The following is a 19,778-nucleotide window of genomic DNA, read 5'->3' as shown; positions in this document are numbered from 1 at the left end:
AGAGAGAGAGAGAGAGAGAGAGAGAGAGAGCAAGCAAGAGTGAAGTAAAAGAGAATCACCGAGAAAGAGAAGAATGATGATTCTCACACTCAGGACCTTGGATGTGCCGAGCCCATACTCATCACCAGATGTGAGCCATTCAGTGAAATAATTATAGCAGCTGCTAGTCTTCCCATACCAACAAAGAAATACTGTTCTGGGCTGAGACCTAAATGGATTTCAGATGAACTAATGAGACATTAGTAACATTAGTTCATTTGAATCTGGTCTCTCTTATTATGGAGTTATACTTCATAACTGGATTGTCAGTACTGCAACACCAGGGTACCTACCCACCCACCGATGATAGGTCAAATAGCCTTGAAATGGCCATCTGGGTAATGTATCCACCGAGAATAAGTAACATTAGTCTCCTCTCCATTGGTGAAGCATTACTTATTCGAGGTAGTGCAATATCAGGCAACTCATGAAGATATTCACTATATGAGATATGATAAAAACTATGCAATTTTACCAATTTGGTAATTCACTTACAAAAAAACATGATGCAATTGCACTAACCTTTTTATAAAGTAATTTCACAATTTTAACATACATCTAAATTTATTAAAACTAATGCAAAACCAAAAAAATTCATTTAGTTCTTAAAATATTTCCTTTCATGCTGTAGGCGAATTTGCTCCACACCAAGCTGAAAAAGAGGAGAGACATTCTGTTTTAATGGAACTGCAAAGTTATATATCAGTGTTTTGTCCAGGTAAAAATTGACTCTATTCTTGGAAATAAATAATGTGTTTCTTTTCTTTTATTTAAAAATATCTTTTATAAATATCAAAAAATATTTGAAATATTTCAAATTAATTAAATTTCTAGCGGTTTTACTGTGGTGGTTTTACTTTTAATTTGGCTAATCAATTTTAATTTTATTAGATTATTTAAAAATAAAATAGCCTTATGTTACAGTTCTTTCTTAATGTTAATTGGTTGCTAAACACCATACAAAATTTAATTAAACTACATGAATTACATGCATATAAATTGCTATTACAGTCCTATTGCAAAATATTCTGCCATACTGTATAAAGGTTCTTCCTTTTTTTTTTTTCCTTAGTATTAGTAGTGGCAAATGATGCAAGGAAGCAAGCTTATACATCAGAATCAGCCAAAAAAAAAAAAAAAACTACCAACCTAACCCATCCATCCTCTCCAAGAACAATTATTTGGTCACAGGTGCCCATGCCTCCACCTGGCACAGCCAGAAATCTCGTAGAAGAAAATAACTCTCCCAGGACTAAAAGGACATGTTGCTTGTGGATCTTTTGATTCATATCCATTTCATAAAGGTGAAATAAATTCATCTTATTCAAAGAGACCAAAAGAAGAAGGAACAGAAAACTCTGCTCTTCTTTTTCTAATATTGCACTCTTCCATTAATTTTAATTCAGAAATGTCTTGAAAATGTTGCTGCCCCCTCCAAAATAAGGTACAAAGACTAATGTCTGGAGATCTTCTATTAGAGTAATTGAGAATAAACATACAGGTAGACTGTTTAAAATATCACTGTTCAGTAGAATTCCCACAAAAATTACCCTGCATGCCACCCTGATCTCTAAAGAGGTAATAGCAGAGTGGGATATCTTCACTGTATCTGAGAAAGAAATAAGGAATAAGAGATCAAAATTTAGTGCATGCTAAAAGTCATCAAGAAAGATGGAATAATCATTCTTACATTTAAAACACTAAATCTGCCATTAGTGGTAAAAGCTGATGGTAGATTTGATTCAAAATTTAATGTTACATTCCCAACTTAGTTCAGTGTTTTATGTGCCAAAAATGTTGACACTCTCAAGCAATCTGCTGAGGTGTAATCACCTATCTGCTGTGGCTCGAAAGAATATGTTCATATAGATTGCACTACTGAAATGCAATTTTTCCAAACTGTAAGGGAAATCATTCAGTATACTCAAAGGAATGCATCCAGTGGCAGAGAGAGAGAGAATTGAAAAGTTGAACATAAGATGAGGCAAAGAAACAGTTTAGCGTCTACTTAATCTCCCTCCTGTGCTTCACCCTTGCAGAAGCGATACTCCATAACAATACAGACCAATTGTTCAGTCTCCTCCAAGAATTTCAATATTTGACTAGGTAGGTTAATCCTTTTCTCATTAAAAAACAGTCCACCAATTTCATACAATTCATTTGATAAATATGCCAAATGGAGATGGTAGCATAAAGGCTTAATTTTTGGTACTCACCTCAATTGATCTGCTCTGTTACATGATCTTAAGGGGGAATAGGATTAAACTAATTTAGAATATAGATTAAAAATTCTTTTAAAAATAATAAATAAAGACGACAATAATAAAAGATCTGTGGTTAAGATTTGCCCAGGGAAGAAGTGCACTATCTTATTCCAGGTTGTCATATATGTGAAATATTAAAGTGAAAGCTAGATGCGGCCAATAGTCGTAACAAGAGGCTTTCGTATAAATGTCTTCGGTTAGCAATGATGGGTAAAAGGAAAACCATGTATTTAAACAGTCTTGATTTCCCTTGATGCATGTGTGTGAGGTTTCAAACTGGTGAAAGATTTGTCGGGAGTTTTGTATTCAAGACATTAAAATTAGTGTTATGGCGACACCATTCTATAACGAGTGCCTCGTATTGAAAAATTTTGTAACTGGATTTTAAATCAATAATAGAAACAACTGAATCAATTTGAGGGTTATGGTTATGGAAGTGAATGTGTTGAGTGAGTTCAGAGCTGGTGTGATCAGTTTTGAAACTTAAAATGGTAATAAGCACATGTGTTGGGGGCTTTTATTGTACCATATTTTGTAGTGGCTTATTACCATTTTAATAGTTTCAAAACTGATCACGAACCTCCCTTACATCTTCAGAGGAAAACATTGCTCTTGATGTATGCCGCAAAAATCCGCAGTCTTCCCTCTCACCCTAATTGGAGATGTTTGTACAATATCGAATGGATGTCATTTTTCAACAGTAAACCAAATGAAAACAAACCTGCTACACTTAGACTTAAAGAACTAACTCAATTGTGGAATATAGAAATCGGCAATATATATCAGGACATGACCCCTCCTGATCCACCGTGGACAAATATTCCTGCGATTTACGATGAATATTTCCAACAGTGGGGAAAGAACACCTTGTCTCCCTTCATCTACCTGTGCGATATTGAAGGGAGACAAAGAATGTCTCCCTTCAATATCACACTGATACATGAAACTCACTCTGCTTCTAATTCACAGGCCTGTAAGACCTATACAGACGGATCAAAAACTGAGACCCAAGTAGGCGCTGCGGCAATCTTCCTGTCATTCACTACTTCTGTCTCATTACCTGTAGAATGCAGTATCTTCACTGCTGAGCTTTATACTATTAACTTGGCTCTAGATCACATTACTCAACTTCTAATTTCGTCTGCCTTAATATACAGTGACTCACTCAGTGCTGTCTCTGCCATAAATAGTAATACCACCTCCACTCTCACCCTGTTATCAAACAAATCAATTCTAAATTACTTGTGTGTAATGAGTCAAACCAAACTGTGACATTCTGCTGGATACCAGGGCATTCTGGTATAGCAGGAAATGAAAGAGCAGATCTTGCAGCCAAACAACCAGATACCTCTATTTTACAGAATTATTCCGATTTCAAACATATCATCCGTAAAGCAGTAAAGCATGGTCTCAGAATCTACAGTACTCAGTACTGTGCATGGGTTGAAGGCTAAGAAGATGAATGAAGATACTTGTTGACAGTGGACTTGAATTTCTGTAGATTGTAATCTTTGGGAAATATGTATGAAGGTAGGTTGTTCCAGAAAATGGAGGATGAAAAACTAAATGAGGAAAAAGAAAAGAGGAAAAAGAAAAAGTTGGTTGTGTGGACTGGTTAGGAAGAGAGAGCAGGAATTATAGAAGCTAATTCAGAAGAATTCCCATTGAGGTATCTATAGAAAAAACATGCATCAGAAACAGAACATCTGTGAGACTAGAGAGACTTTGTTAGAGATGAGTCTTTAATTAACCTAATTGTCCTCTTTTGAATGGAATCTAGAGCCCTGAGAGGGGACACAGCGCCAGATGCGGGAACAATATTCCATAGTGGAGTGGATTTACAATTTGTATGGGAACAGCTGTTTGGAAGAAAAGTAACATTGAGGACAAAAGAGAAAACCCAGTTTTTTAGTTGCAGAGGAAGCAATATTTGTGATGTGCTTATGCCAAGAGAGATTAGAAATCAGAGTAATCCCTAATACAGATATATGATCTTGTCTAGAAATCCACGTCATCAAAATTAAGCATAGGAGCAGAAGAATCCTTTTTGAAAGATATAAGAAAGGACCCAGTTTTAGAAAGATTGAAATCAACTAAATTAAGTTTGCTCCACTGGAGAATTAACCGAAGATCAGCATTTAGGGAATTGGTAGTGGATATTAAAGAAGTTGAAGCCATTTTTGCAAGGCAAGGTGGAAACTGGAAAGTAGAATGCAATGTGCTGTCATCAGCAAATGGATTGGATTTCCAATCAGTGGGAAAAGGCCATTAATATACAAGAGGAAAAGAATGGGAGAAAAAAACTGGACATTAGTGGAGAAGTTAGAAGACAGCCATCTACTGTTACCTGCAGTAGTGGTCAGAGAGAAAACTGGATGCCCAATTATAGAAAATATTTGGCAAACCATAAGATGAAAGCTTATTTAGAAAACCGACCTTTATGCGAAACACATAGTGTTGGAGGTAAGGCTCCACCAAGTTGTGGTTTCCCACAACTGCGCCATTAGTAATCTTGTGAGGTAACAGAAGTCTGTAAATGCCAGAAGTGTGTGTGGTGTGTGTAATATATAGTGTTAATTGCAATGTGGCTCTGGAGGTTTCTCCCAACTCTGCATCCAGCGATGTGATAAATACATACTCTGTAAAGGCCAGATTCATGTTGGTTAGTGCATGTTCGTGCAATGTTAATGTTGGTTATTTTGGTTGTATTCTTCATCTGGCCTCTTAGCTTCTTTGACACAAAAACTTCTAGTTTACTCTCCAATGCCAATGCCATGAGGAAGTGGGATGGGCAGTAAGGAGTGTGAAGCACTGCCCGGGTGAACCCTGACATAACCAAGGCTACAGGCAGGGAAAGCCCAGTAAAAAAAAGGTTAAATTTAGGAAGGAATAGTGAGGGATAAAGTGATACAAGGATGGGGGGAGTGAAGGCACCCACCAAATTGAAAGGGGGACAACAAAGGGGGAGGCAGGACAGGATGCCCATCTTACTCTGTGAGTGGAAGATAAAAGTTCACAGTGAGGTGACCCACCAGGCAAAGAGGGGAGGTGATAGGAGTGAAAGCTCAAAGAGAAAGAGATCCCCATGTTGTGGAGTGCCTGTAAGAGAGCTCTGTCCCACAGTGGATCAGCATCTCACACCAGCTATGGAGTTATGGCTGATGTCGGCATGGAGTCATTGGGCCATATGCCCATCAGTCTGTCTAGTTGGGGGAGCGAGACAATTTATTACTCCCAATCACTCAGCTTTCATTCATGCTATGTGATTTTTTTCTTGCATTTTCCTGTTTTAATCCCCTCGACATGGACAGCTCTACGTGGTGAGGGGACCTCCCAGTAACAATGCTGATTCTCCAGATTAGCATCCCTGGGATCCACAACACTGCCTAGGTTCCATGCTAACATCAATGGAATCTGTTGTGTTTGCAGTACGCTGCAATCTGTGGAAATTCGGAAAGAGGGATCCTGATCCTGGTTGAGGGGCACAGCTTCAATACACCACTTTGGCCCCTGCTTCGACAAGACAAGTGGTCCTGGAAGGCCCAGCTAGGATCAGTCGGCTAGTAGGCTTGCCTGCGAGGGTCAACTGTGTCAATGCCACGCCCCCTACCATCATGGTCCGAGGGACAGGATTCAGGCTGGTGGTGGTGGGGGTATGCTGTCTGGATAGCCCTGGCATCCCACTCACGAGCATATTTATTGCTTACCACGTAGTGGGCATCCCTTTGGACCCCGTGGTGAGTAGGGAGCCCGAGCAGTGAACCACTTCAAAAACTTCATGAATCCTGATAAACTTATTTCTTCAGGGGCTGCAATGTGGTCCCTATACGGAAATATAGATGAATACACAGATAGCATTATTGCTACAAAGAGACTTCGAACTGAAATACCATCAGGGCCTGTCCCAAGGTTTTTAATTATACATTCAACCAGCGAAAAACCGATTGGCAAAATGTCACCCTTCTTTATACAGAAAGGATTAGATGGGTTATCAGGTTCCCCCAAATCAGTTAAGAGGCTCCATTCTGGGGATCTGTTAATTGAAACTAAAAATGACAGGCAGTCTGAGCAGCTACTCCGAGCAACATCAATCGGAGGAATACCCATACCAGTGATACCACATAGAACACTCAGCTCATCGAGAACTGTCATTTCAGAGTGGGACCTTCTTGAGGTTACTGAGAAGGAAACCTGCTCTGAATTTAAACCACATGGACATGTGTGGACATGTGTATATGTAAGGGCGGCACCTAGAACATTTGTTCAACTCCACCTCGTATCTCTGTGAAGAACAGTATCACTACAAATGGGCCAGATGTGTGTGATGTCGGTTTGTGTGTATTATATGTGTGTTCTGTTGTTCTGTTCTGGCCGCTTGGCTACCCAGAAGCATCAGTCACCTGGACAGATTCTGGGTACTCGTCCACACCACAGGAAGGTGGGCCAGTCCCAATAAAACACATACCGTCTCTAAAGAGACTCTGACCCACCTGGTGTTGTCAGCAGGTGGACCAGGAACCTCTGGGGGGCCCATTCTAGAGGCAAGAGATGAGAAAGAAATAAAAAAAAAAAAAAAAAAACTACCCATGGTGCAGGTTATAATAATAAAAAAAAAAAAAAAAGAAAAAAAAGAAAAGAAAAAAATAATAATAGAAATAAAATATAAAATAATAAAAAAGCTAGTGGTGCATGCTGGTAATATATTATAATAATAAAGTGATATATTTATGGATGAGAAATAAAAATTGATAGTGTGGCAAATTGAGCAAAAAAAAAAACGATAATAATTATATTAATAATAAAATAAAAATAAAAAAATAATAATAATAATAAAAATAATAAAAATTAAAATAAATTATATAGAGGGGAAAAAAATAAAAAATAAATAAATAAATAAAAAATATATATATATAAAATAAAATAAAATAATACACAAGAAATAAAAATACATAAAAATTTGAATTTAGCCTTCCCCTTCACAAGTGTGAAATCTAGGCTGTAGAATCGTTTGTCTGGTTTTGATTGGCATTGGCATACATGGTCTTTCGCCTGGTAAAAGTGCCAGATGCAAAGGCCTGCAGGGAGGAAAGATTGTCTGGAGTGTGGATTAGTTGATCCACATTGGTTGGGGAAAAGTTCAGAATGTCTCTCCGAAGTTGATCTCTGAGATCCTTGTACAAGTCACAGTCAAAAAGAAGGTGGTACCAGTTTTCCTTGCCTCCACAAAAGCATAGGTCGTTAGCGAGAAGCCCCAGTTGGTACAGCTTTTCATTCAGGGAGCCGTGGCCTGTCACCAAGAAGGACGTTTCAAACCACAGGGAGCTATTGCCTTTAAGAGAATTAATGCATGTAGGGATGGGAAACTTGTTAAAACTTGAAACATAATCCTGAATTTCAACTCGCCGACCTTTCCTAACAAGATTAAAGCTTGTTACATCAACTGTCCAGAGCGTCCATATGTTCCAAATCCTTTATGGTGCCAGAAATATGGACATTCTCAAATGGCCTGCTGTGGAGTTCTTGCCTGCGCTCAGTATGGTGCATTGGACCATGAAACAACAGCATGTTCAGCCACAAAACCCACCTGCATTAACTGCTAGGGAGAACATCCAGCCTATCCACGAGCATGCCAGAGGTGGAAAGAATAAAAAGAAATTCAAAGATTTAAGGCAGAGCTGAACATATATCAGGAAGCAAGAAAAACGGTGAAACCTATGAATACAAACAAACCTACCTACACTCAGAAGGTAGCAGGACATGTTACATTGGAACTCAAACTGAAATGACCATTCCACCAAAAGTATTTCACTCCTATTGCATGCTACCTCTTAAATTTAAGCAAACCTGCACAGAAGGACCAATCAGCTGTCACTCCTATATCTGTACCTCCTAATGCTCCACCAGTACTGAAAGAAGTTACTGGAGAAAAGAATAAGAAGCCTGAAATACCCCGTAATTCCCAAGAAAAAATGGATGTCAAAGAGGAGGTACCAGATGACTCAGCTTGGAACTCTTTACGGAGGAGTAAATGGACACAGAACAGCATCCATTCTTCCCCAAAAAAGATAAATCTAAGACTAACAAAAGTAAGCCCTCATTACCTCAGAAGCTACCTGATGGATCCACCAAGCCAAAATAATGGCTAAATCCCTACGATGGAATTGTCGTGGATTTTGGCAAAATATGATGACATCAAATCCCTCCTGCAGAAGCAGGAACCAGTCTGCTTTTTCTTGTAAGAGACTTACCTAAAGGTAAATGATGACCTCACCATGCATAACATCACAGTTTTTCGTAAGGCTAGAATTGTGGATGGTCCTGTTCATGGAGGAGTGGCTATCCTTGTGGACAACTTGACCCCAGTTCAGCCTTTGCTAGTTACAACCAGCATAGTTGCTGTTGCAGTTCACCTTACAGTGAGTTGTTTGTTAGCCGTCTGCTCTATTTATTTGCCACATGGGACTGACATCCCCCAGAAAGACCTTGATAATCTTGTAATGCAATTGCCTCCCCCTTTCTTACTTCTTGGGGATTTTAATGGACATAATACTCTATGGAGTAGTGCTAGTATTAATGGAAGGGGACAAGCCATAGAGCATATGGTCAGTGACCACTCCCTTCAAAATATGGGAACTAATACCTTCTTTCACATGCCTACCTGTATATTTTCTGACATTGCTCTTTCTATCTGCTCCCTTTACTCACTTGGGAAGTGGAGAAAAACCCATATGGAATGATCACTTCCCTGTGATAACCTGTTTACGTAGTGGGAGACCGTGTCTTTCATTTAGGCTACCACAGTGGAAGTTTGATCTGGCTGACTGGAATGCTTTCCAACATCTGGCAGAGTTTGACTTCCCTGCAGTCAGTCAGGAGTCCATCAATGATGCAGTCAAGTACATCACAGAAAATATCATCCAGGCAGCTGCAAATGTCATTTAGAAAATATCTACCCGGTTTCCACTTTCTTCCCAAACCATGGTGGAATTCACATTACACAGTAGCAAAAAGGGCTCAAGACAAAGCCTGGGGGATATTCCGACAATATCCTACCATGTTCAATCTAATAACTTTTAAATGTGCACGAGCCAATGCATGTTATATTCACCGTCAGAACCAAGAGGAATCATGGATCTGTTTTACATCATCTATTAACCAGTCCACCAGCACCAAGGTGGTCTGGGATAAAATCCCGGAAAATGAACGGAAAATACATATCTCACCCTTTGTCGATCCTAGAATATAATGGCTGCACTATTGCGGAATTGTTGCCTCCGTAGCCAGATGGGCAGGAGCAACAGATGTGTAGCAAAAGCTTCTTGATTAGACTGGGGTTCGAGCCCATGACCACCAAATATGGAGAATACGGAAAAGTTAGGGAATGACCAACGCATATCCCCGGAGCAACATGGCCTTAGTTGCTAATGCTCCTAAAAAACCAAATAACTAACTAACTAACTATTGCAGAGCCAACTGCAAAAGCCAATGCTCTTAGGATAACATTTTCAAATATCTCTATGACACCTTCCTGTTCCCCAGAATTTCTGGTCCTGAAACAAAATTGAAAAACAGGCACTTAATTTCACATCAAACGGCCTTTGTCCCTACAACAGGCCATTTGCTATACAGGAACTGAAAAGAACTCTTATCGTTTATAAGGCAAATGCTGTTGGACTAGATAGCATCCATTATGAAATGATTAAGCATCTTTCACCAAAATGTATGGATCCCTTACTCTTTCTGTATAACAGAATCTTTATTGAAGAGCAGTTTCCAGATATGTCGTGCAAAGCAATCGTTCTTTCTTTCTGCACTGCACCCACCAGGCACCTCAGCTGCATGACTTACACACTGGTTGGGGGGGGGGTTATGCAGTGGGTGTGTTAATCAAATACTTATAACTAATACCAAAGAAACTTATAACTTATTGATCAAAATAACTATACTATCATCAAAATGTAAAGTAAGTGCCATTCACTCACATCAGCTATTTCCATTTACCATAACACTCAACCACTCACTTTTGTCCTACTGGGCCACTTCCATTCACCATAACTCACATTCATTCCCTTTTAGCACAATCACCATTACTCTTCAGACTTACATCATGTCCCATTCATTGAGCACCCAATCACTTTCATACTACTCACATTCTGCTCTCATCCAGTCATTCAGTCACTTTCTCTCATCCAGTCATTCAGTCACTTTCTCTCATTCATTCCATTAATTCATCCATCCATCTCTTTCTCTGCATTGCACCACCCAAGTATCTCAGCTTGCTATTATTTTTCAGCTGAGCTGCCTCCCAGGTTACATGTACTTTGACCTCCCTCTGACATTATATAATCACTATGATCACCTCCAGGCTCCCTGCACCAAGGCAGAGTTGGGGGAACCTGGGAAGCCTATTACCAGTCCAGTGGTTGTTAAAGCCAGGTATCTGTACGTGGTGGTCAGAAACATGGGCAGTGTTGGCAGTTATTACCTGGCTGTGGGGGAGGTTGTAGGACCTGCCTTTTTTTGCAGATTTATTCTTATTTTGAATACTCTTTGAGTGTAGTTTACAAAAGTTTTGTATATATTTTCTTCTAATATAACTAAGGTGTTCTTGTCCCCTTGGAAGGGGACCAATTTTTTTTAACTGTATGCTAGGAATACATCATATTTAGGTAAACTTGTCTGTAGATGAACCGTTCGTAACTAGCCGCCATGGTTATACAATACAACGTGTGCTAGCGTAAGGTTTAACGGAAAACTTGATAGCCTAAGTTTTAACGTTGCGTATAGTTAGTATCAATTAATCAGTAAAATTTATTAATCTTATTAAATATCATTGTCAATCGAATTGTACTTTTTTCACTAAATAAATATAGCGACCTAATTATTACAAACGTAACATCATAAATTAATACATATAAGTTGACAGGGGATAAGAAAGTCATATAACGTAATTCGGAGATAATATTCAGTACCGAAATACATATATATGTGTTATAACTGCATTGGGATATAGGTTTAGGGTTATTATTTTTTTTTTTTTTTCATTTGGTAGTTGTTGGCGCATCGGCTGCTGTGGCCATATTGCACCTCCCAAGGTTTTTGCAGTACTTTGATCCAAGCCCGAGGCGGGAATCGAACCCGCGACCTTTGGGTTGCCGGGCAGGTACTTTACCCACTCGGCTAGCCCGGTCGGCTCTTTAGGGTTATATTTTGTATTGGAATTTTATTGAACTTGAATATAAATCATGACTCCGACCAGAGCAGCAAAGCAAAAGGCTCAAACTAGTGAAAGTGCTGTGGCTCAGGGGAGAACTGAGGGGGGGGGGCAGTTGTCCTCTGAATCACAGTCTATTGAAATGCACTGCTTGTTTGATGTTTGTGGAGCAATCAGGAATGGGACATGGTATTGCCAAGGGGAATGTCTTTCTCTGTGTGTGTGTGTGCGTGTGCGTGCGTGCGTGCGTGCGATGTAAGGAGTGCGAGGAAATTAGGCGCCAACTCAGCATTGTTTGGGCTTATTTGAGAGCTTGAAGGACATGGTGGATGCCCTAAAGGATTTAAATTGGATAGATGGACCAGGACCAGAGTATGTCTGCCAAGGAAAAAGGTTGATGACGTTGTAGGGCAGATATCATCCTTTAAGGGCACAAAGGGTGATATTAAGAGTAGGAAACCGACAGAATTACTTAACAAGTACAAGACAATGCAGACAACTCTAAAAAGCCATTAGAGTTGAATTTGAAAGTGTCTGCAATTCTGCCCAGACACGATAGGAGGGAGTATATGATGAGAGCCTTGTCGATCAGTTCGGCCCTGGAGAGATTGCGCAAGGCTCAAGGGATAGAATATTTCTCAGAAGAGACTGCTTCTATAGGGGTTGGATACACGTAAATAGAAAGAGTGCAAGAATATTTGCTGATGCTATTGAGACAGAGTTATGTAGGTTGGAAAACTGCTAGCTTGGGGGATACACTTGGGGCATGATATTCTTCATGCATCAAGAATCTGCAGATAAAGGAACCACTAGGTGGCAGAGATCACAGTGTGCTGAAGTGGGATTTACTCAAAGGAGTAACTACCATCAAGGGTAAAGGGAAGGATTTTTGCTTTCGTAAAGGCAACTACGATGGTCTGAGACAGTATTTAAATTCTATACTGATTCCTCTATATCATTGACAAGACACCATGAGCTACTCTTGCACCCTGGCTGCACTGCTCAGAGAACTTCATATCTGCCTGCACAATTACCCCCAGGTCCTTTTTATTCTCTACCACTGTCAGTGTAGTACCACAGAGTTGATACGTTGCACTGGGGTTGCTGTTTCCCATATGTAGTACTTTATATTTGTCAATGTTAAACTTCATCTGCCACCTCTCAGCCCATCTGCTCAACAGGACCTTTACAGATCCTGTTGCAGCAGCATCAGTAGTGCCCTTAACAACCCTGCCAACCTTTGTATCGTCTGCAAACTTGGACATTAAGCTTGATATACCATCGTCAATATTATTTATAAATAGAGAAAACAATAATGGACACAACACAGAATCCTGAGGAACTCTACTAATAAAATTAGTCCACGATGAGCAGTGTCCATTGATTACCACTCTCTGCCTTTTCCTCCTCAACCACCCCTTTATTCATAGCAGCAATTTGCCTCCAATGCCACACTGCTCCAATTTGTTCAGCAGTCTTCCATGTGCCACAGTATCAAAAGCCTTTCTAACATCCAAATATATGATATCAAAGTTATTCCCTGCATCCAGTAGCTTTGTGACCACATCATAGAATTCAAACAAATTGGTCAGATAAGACTTCCGCTTAACAAACCCATGCTGTGTCCGAGCTATAACTGAAGGTTTGTCTACATGATCCTGCAGTGCTTCTTTAACCAGTGCGTCCGTTAATTTCCCCGGAACAGAAGTTAAACTAACAGATCTATAATTACTTGTCGCCCTTTGATCCTCCTTTGTGAATTGGGGTCACATTTGCTGCACATCTCCAGTCGATGCCCTGAGTCCAAAGAAGCTCTCATAATTATGGCTAAGGGTTTGCTGACTTCCTTTGCTGCCTCCTTTAATATTATTGGATAGATCCCATCCACCCCAGGTGCCTTTCTTATGTTTATCTTCAACAATTTCTCGTCCACTTTCCTTTCATTATTACAAAATCATCTAGCTCACTGCCAGAGTTTAGATCACCTCTGGTATTCCCCTTCCTGAATAACTCCTCATGTGTGAATGTAGATGCAAAATACTCACTTAGTTTGCTAGCCACCCAAGCAGGATCATCAGCAGTCGATATACAGTGACCAATCTGATTCATCCCGGTCCTTCTAGAGTTTACATAGGTAAAGAACTCTTTGCTGTTTTTCTTTACATCCTTTGCCAAAGATTTCTCATAATCTGTCTATACTTGCCTAATCTCCTTTGTGACTTGGTTACAGACCAGCTTATATCTATCATAGGCTTCCATGTCAACCATTAATTTATATGTATCCCATTCATTTCTCTTCTCTGCCACATGTCTCATTAGTTCATCTGACATCCATTTAGGCCTAAACCCTGAACAATATTTCTTAGTCGGTATGTAAAGCCTAGTAGCTTCCAACATAAATTTTTTGAATGCTTCCCATTTTGAATTTTCTGTTGGTAACATCATCAATTGGTCCCACCGTATAGAATTGAAGTACTCACTCAGACCACCGTAGTCACCTTTGCGAAAGCAAAAACCCTTGCCTTTACCCCGGATAGTAGTTACCTCTTTTAGTAAATGACTTCCTTTGCTGCCTCCTTTAATATAATTGGATAGATCCCATCCACCCCAGGTGCTTTTCTTATATTTATCTTCAACAATTTCTCCTCCACTTTCCTTTCGGTTATTACAAAATCATCTAGCTCACTGCCAGAGTTAATTCACCTCTGGCATTCCCCTCCCTGAATAACTCCTCATGTGTGATGTGAATGTAGATGCAAAATACTCACTTAGTTTGCTAGCCACCCAAGCAGGATCATCAGCAGTTGAACCATCGATATACAGTGACCAAACTGATTCATCCCGGTCCTTCTAGAGTTTACATAGGTAAAGAACTCTTTGCTGTTTTTCTTTGCATCCTTTGCCAAACATTTCTCATAATCTGCCTATGCTTGCCTAATCTCCTTTGTGACTTGGTTACATAGGCTTCCATGTCAACCATTAATTTATATGTATCCCATTCATTTCTCTTATCTGCCACATGTCTCATTAGTTCATCTGACATCCATTTAGACCTAAACCTTGAACAATATTTCTTAGTCGGTATGTAAAGCCTAGTAGCTTCCAAGATAAATTTTTTCAATGCTTCCCATTTTGAATTTGCTGTTGGTAACATCATCAGTTGGTCCCACTGTATAGAATTTAAATACTGTCTCAGTCCATCGTAGTCGCCTTTACGAAAGCAATAACCCTTCCCTTTATCCCTAATGGTAGTTACCTCTTTGAGTAAATCCCACTTCAGCACACTGTGATCACTGCCACCTAGTGGTTCATTTACCTGCAGATTCTTAATGCAATAAGAATCACTACTGATAATCAAATCAAGAGGTATTACTCCGTCTAGTTGCCTCCCGAACATGCTGATGTAGAAAACAATCATCCAATAAATCCACAAAAGCCTTGCTAGTGTGTGAGTGACCAACCCACAAATTCCAGTCAATATCTGGGAAATTAAAATCTCCCATTATAAGACTCTCTGATTTACTGACCTACTCTATTTCCCCGTACAGTTCCTTATTATACTCATCAGAATCATTAGGCCTATAACACACTCCTACTCTCAATTTTGATCTCCCAATGCTTATGTCACACCAAATTGACTCAACACTGCACTGTCCAGCGATGTTGACTGGCTTCACTTGGATTTTGTGTTTCTTTACTAATAGTATAACCCCTTCTCTCTCTTCCTATCTTGTCTATCCTTCCTGTACACATTGTACTCCCCAAATTCCAGTTCTGCATTCCTTATATCTGTGTGACACCACACCTCTGATATCCCAACAATGTCTGCCTTTGGTGTTCTGAGCAATACCTCAAATTCATCAAATTTATTTACCAATCTCCTAGCATTAGTGTGCATGCAAGTATTCATGCACCTGTTCCTATTCTTAGCTACCTTAGCAGAACCCATGTGTTTACTTGTACCGCAATGACTTCCAGCAGTCTGGGAATCATTGCGGTACATGATAAAATCAGGTTTGACTAGATAAATCTAAAAATATTCTTAATAAGCTGTTTACTAATTATATAACCTGAGTTTAAATGCTTACTCAACACTAGCTATTTGAATCGTATTATCAACTTATTCACATTCAATAATTATGTTTTTGAGGGATCTATAATTTCAGACTTGGTACACTAATGGCCAGTTTGGTATCCTATGTTCTTGTAAGTCTTTATCTAAACAAAATAAAATCTCTTTTTCCACAAGGACCTCTTATTATGTAGATTCATTAATGATTTCATTGTCCTCAATTCCACTGGCCTCTTAGAAACATTTGATACTATGTACCTTCAAGAATTAATACTAGAAAAAAAAATAAGTGGGACCCCCTCCTTATGTGTTTTCGGAAGACCGTAGAATCTGGGTAGCTGACATCCTGTTGCGTGTAAAGTCTAGAACACCTCCTTAGTAATTTTTCCCACTTTCAGCCAAAGTTGTAACATCCTATTAACTTGTCGTTCTAAGCCAACTAGTGGATTTCTCCAGGTAACTCTCTATGTGGAACTATCCTGTAGAAGATCTAAGGCTTTTTTGAAATACTCATCTGTGTCCCAGGTTAAGGACCCTATAGCAAAAAATTGTAGTAGTGGGGTAGTCTATGAGATTAAGTGCCCGGATTGTGGGGAGTGTTATGTTGGTGAAACAAGGTGCCGGTTCAAGGATCGTCCTGGGGAACATATGAATGCTATAAAGACCGTAGATTATGGGAAGTCTGCTGTGGCAGAACGTTTTTGGGAGAAGCATTGTCAGATCTCCCCTGACGAGGCTGTCATCATCGACCGTGCTCATAGATTTTGGGACCGCAAATGGCTTGAGAGCTTACAAATTTGTTCATCCGAAAACAATACCATTAACAGAGACAGGGGAGTTTGATCCCCTCCTTGAGGCTGTAGCTCGGCCTGGATGATCGATTCCGCCTAACAAGCATGCTGTCGAGCCATTTCCAGTTCTGGTATGCATGAGGGGAATACCGCCCATGCGCCAGTGGAACCACGTGAGCCGTGAACCTCCTATTTAAGGATGTGTTACAATTAAAAATGTACTGTTGAGAAAGGAGGTGGATGCCTTTGAGAGCTTCAGAACCCGGTATTTTAAGTCTTTTAACATATTTTATTTTAACGTACTTTAATGTTTTATAATACTTTTATCGCTGTTATTTTATTTTATTTGGATTATATTGTAAATAGTTTTATGTACATTTATTCTGCAGTATTAAATTATTATTTTAATACAACATGGTTGGTGTATCAATTTAATTGCTTGTGAATATGATGGAAATGTATGGCCTGCTGTGTGTTAATGTGGCTTTGTCTAAATAATGTTTTATCAGTTTATAAGAAAATTTAATTTATAGGGGCAATTAATCCAGTTCTAATGCTTGTTTTTTGTGGCCATCTACTGTAAAATTTGTGAATCCCCATATTCCCATTTTTTTAAAAATTCGGAGTATGGGGATCCACAAAAAAAAATGGGAATTAAATAAAAAATAAAAAAATTTTAGTATTACAATAATAAAACATTTTAAATAAAGGAAAGGTATGATTCAGACCACTTACAAGTTTCATTGTTTACCTAAATTAATACACTTTTTCCCTCTGGATTTTTAGATGCTCATCTTGAAATGTTTGGCTCCTTTTGCAATGGTTTTGGTTTCACCAATAGTGATATGGATATCTGCTTAACTTTTAAGGGCAACCAAACAGGAAAAGTAAGTTCTTGAGTTATAATTTGAATATGCACTCTAAAAATGAAAATTTGTTTAAATAAAATATAGGATATGGGAGAGAGGGAAGTGAAGTGTTCATACACAATTGTGGATGTTTTTGATTTTAAGATTGTTTTGAATATTTTTTGCATTAAACTTGTGTAGTAAGCCTGTGACATTTGTTATTGTTTTTGGTTAGTCCTAAGACTGCTTCACAAAAGGTTAAATCATGTGTGTGTCTGTAGACTGATGGCTTCTTTTTTTCTGTAGATTTGGCCTAGCCAGCATAGTCTCCATTTTTTATTGTTTTGCACTAGTTTTTTATTTTTATCTACTTCAAGGTCTCGACTATCAGTTTTTTTTTTCCTCTGTCCAAAGTATTTGTTCCATGTGTATTCATTCTTTTATCACATCTTGAGGACCTCTTAGACCTTTTGTATTAGCCATATGGTACAAGGAAGCTCGAGACGTTTGCTGCACCAGCCAAAAAATAAAATAAAATAAACCACTTATTTGACACCCTCCTCCTGTAGGTACATACCACTGACCTTTGATCCTCCCAAAGATTCGGCCTCAACCACCTATGGAGACAACTTAGCATTAGCATTAGTACAGGCATTTGATGCAAGAAAGCAAGCTTATGCAGCATCAGCCAAAAAAAAAAAAAAAAAAAAAACCACTTCCACTTCACCCCTCTGTTCGTTCAAAATACCTGTCCAGCTGAGCCTTAAACTTATTTAGGCTATCAACTTCCACGACAAGGGATGAAAGTCTGTTCCACCAACCAACCACCCGCTGGCTAAAGGCAAATTTCCACACGTCCATTCTACATCTGTCTTTCCTCAATTTGAATTTATGCCCTCTCAGGTGATTATTCTGAGTGAGAGGAAGAATCCCATTAGCATTGAGCATGCTCAAACCATTCAAGACTTTATAAACCTCTATCAGATCACCTCGCTGGTGACTAGTCTCCAGACACTGTAATTTGCAAAACTTAAGCCTTTCTTCGTAAGAGCACCCCTTTGTTCCATTCACTAATCTTGTTGCCCTTCTCTGTACTCGTTCCAGCAGCTCTACATCCTTCTTGAAATGGGGCTTCCAGACCTGTATACAGTACTCTAGGTGTGGCCTGACCATTGCCTTATACAAGGAATAATCACCTCCTTATCCCTGCTAGAAAAATTCCTATATATCATTGACAATACACCATGAGCTACTCTTGCAGCCCGTCTGCACTGCTCAGAGAACTTCATATCTGCCTGCACAACCACCCCCCAGGTCCCTTTCATTCTCTACCGCTGTCAGTGTAGTACCACAGAGTTGATACGTTGCTCTGGAGTTGCTGTTTCCCATGTGTAGTACTTTACATTTGTTAATGTTAAACTTCATTTGCCCCCTCTCAGCCCATCTGCTCAACCTTTCCAGATCCTGTTGCAGCAGCATAGTGTCAGTAGTGTCCTTGACAACCCTGCCTACCTTAGTATCGTCTGCAAACTTCAACATTAAGCTTGATATACCATCATCAATATCATTTATGAATACAGAAAACAATAATGGACCCAACACTGAGCCCTGCGGGACTCCACTAATAAGATTAGTCCACGGCGAGCAGTGTCCATTGATTACCACTCTCTGTCTTCTCCCCCTCAGCCACCCCTTTATCCACAGCAGCAATTTGCCTCCAATATCACACTGCTCCAATTTGCGCAGCAGACTTCCATGTGCAACAGTATCAGAAGCCTTTCTAAGATCCAAGTATATAATATCAAAGATATTCCCTGCATCCAGTTCCTTTGTGACTTCATCATAGTATCCAGTCAAATTGGTCAGGCAAGTCTTCCCCTTAACAAAACCATGATGTGTCCGAGCTATAACTGAAGTCTTGTCTAAATGATCCTGCAGTGCTTCTTTAACTAGTGCATCCATTAATTTTCCTGGAACAGAAGTTAAACTCACAGGTCTATAATTACTTTTGTCAGCCTTTGATCCTCCTTTGTGAATTGGGGTCACATTTGCACATCTCCAGTCTGTGGGGTACCTCCCCTGAGTCCAAGGAAGCTCTCATACAAAGGGTACTAGGAAAGTTTTGCAATACAGCTTTGTTTATTTAATTTTTTCAAAGTAATTTCCTCTACATTCAATACACCTCTCCATCCTCCGAAACCAATCTTTAAACCAGTTCTGCCAAGTTTCACTAGGAAGTAAAGCACACTCGTTGTCCCAAGCCCGTAGAAGGTCCTCATCACTGGAAAACTGCCTCCCTTTTAGCTTAATTTTCACATGCGGGAACAGTGCAAAGTCGCAGGGAGCAAGGTCTGGACTGTAGGAGGGGTGCTCGAGAAGTTTCAGTCCTGTCGTGGTCAAATATTCGGTGCAGGCTTTGGCGCGGTGAGCTGGAGCATTATCGTGATGGAGGTATCAGGTGTCCATTCTTGACTTTGGCCGCAGGTTCTTCATAGATCCAATGACTTTTTGTCCCTTATCAAACTTTTTTAACATCTCCCGGCACCAAGT

The 19,778-nt window shown here is 39.5% G+C and overlaps 1 protein-coding gene across 1 annotated transcript in view; it reads left to right on the top strand.

Moving 5' to 3' along the window:
• The window catches only part of LOC150077612 (terminal uridylyltransferase 4-like), a 753,631-nt gene that overhangs the window by 378,549 nt on the left and 355,304 nt on the right, over positions 1-19,778 (top strand). Inside the window, exons 14-15 of the mRNA XM_090385959.1 lie at positions 671-757; positions 17,167-17,267. Of these exons, the coding sequence (XP_090242085.1) occupies positions 671-757; positions 17,167-17,267 (188 nt within the window). The remainder of the gene's footprint in view (positions 1-670; positions 758-17,166; positions 17,268-19,778) is intronic.

This window comes from Mastigoproctus giganteus, chromosome 12 (genome assembly GCF_048544385.1).
Source record: "Mastigoproctus giganteus isolate SK-2022 chromosome 12, ASM4854438v1, whole genome shotgun sequence".
Classification (NCBI taxonomy): Eukaryota; Metazoa; Arthropoda; class Arachnida; order Uropygi; family Thelyphonidae; genus Mastigoproctus; species Mastigoproctus giganteus.
Note: the sequence above shows the minus strand (reverse complement) of the source record. Positions and strands in the feature narration are given on the sequence as shown.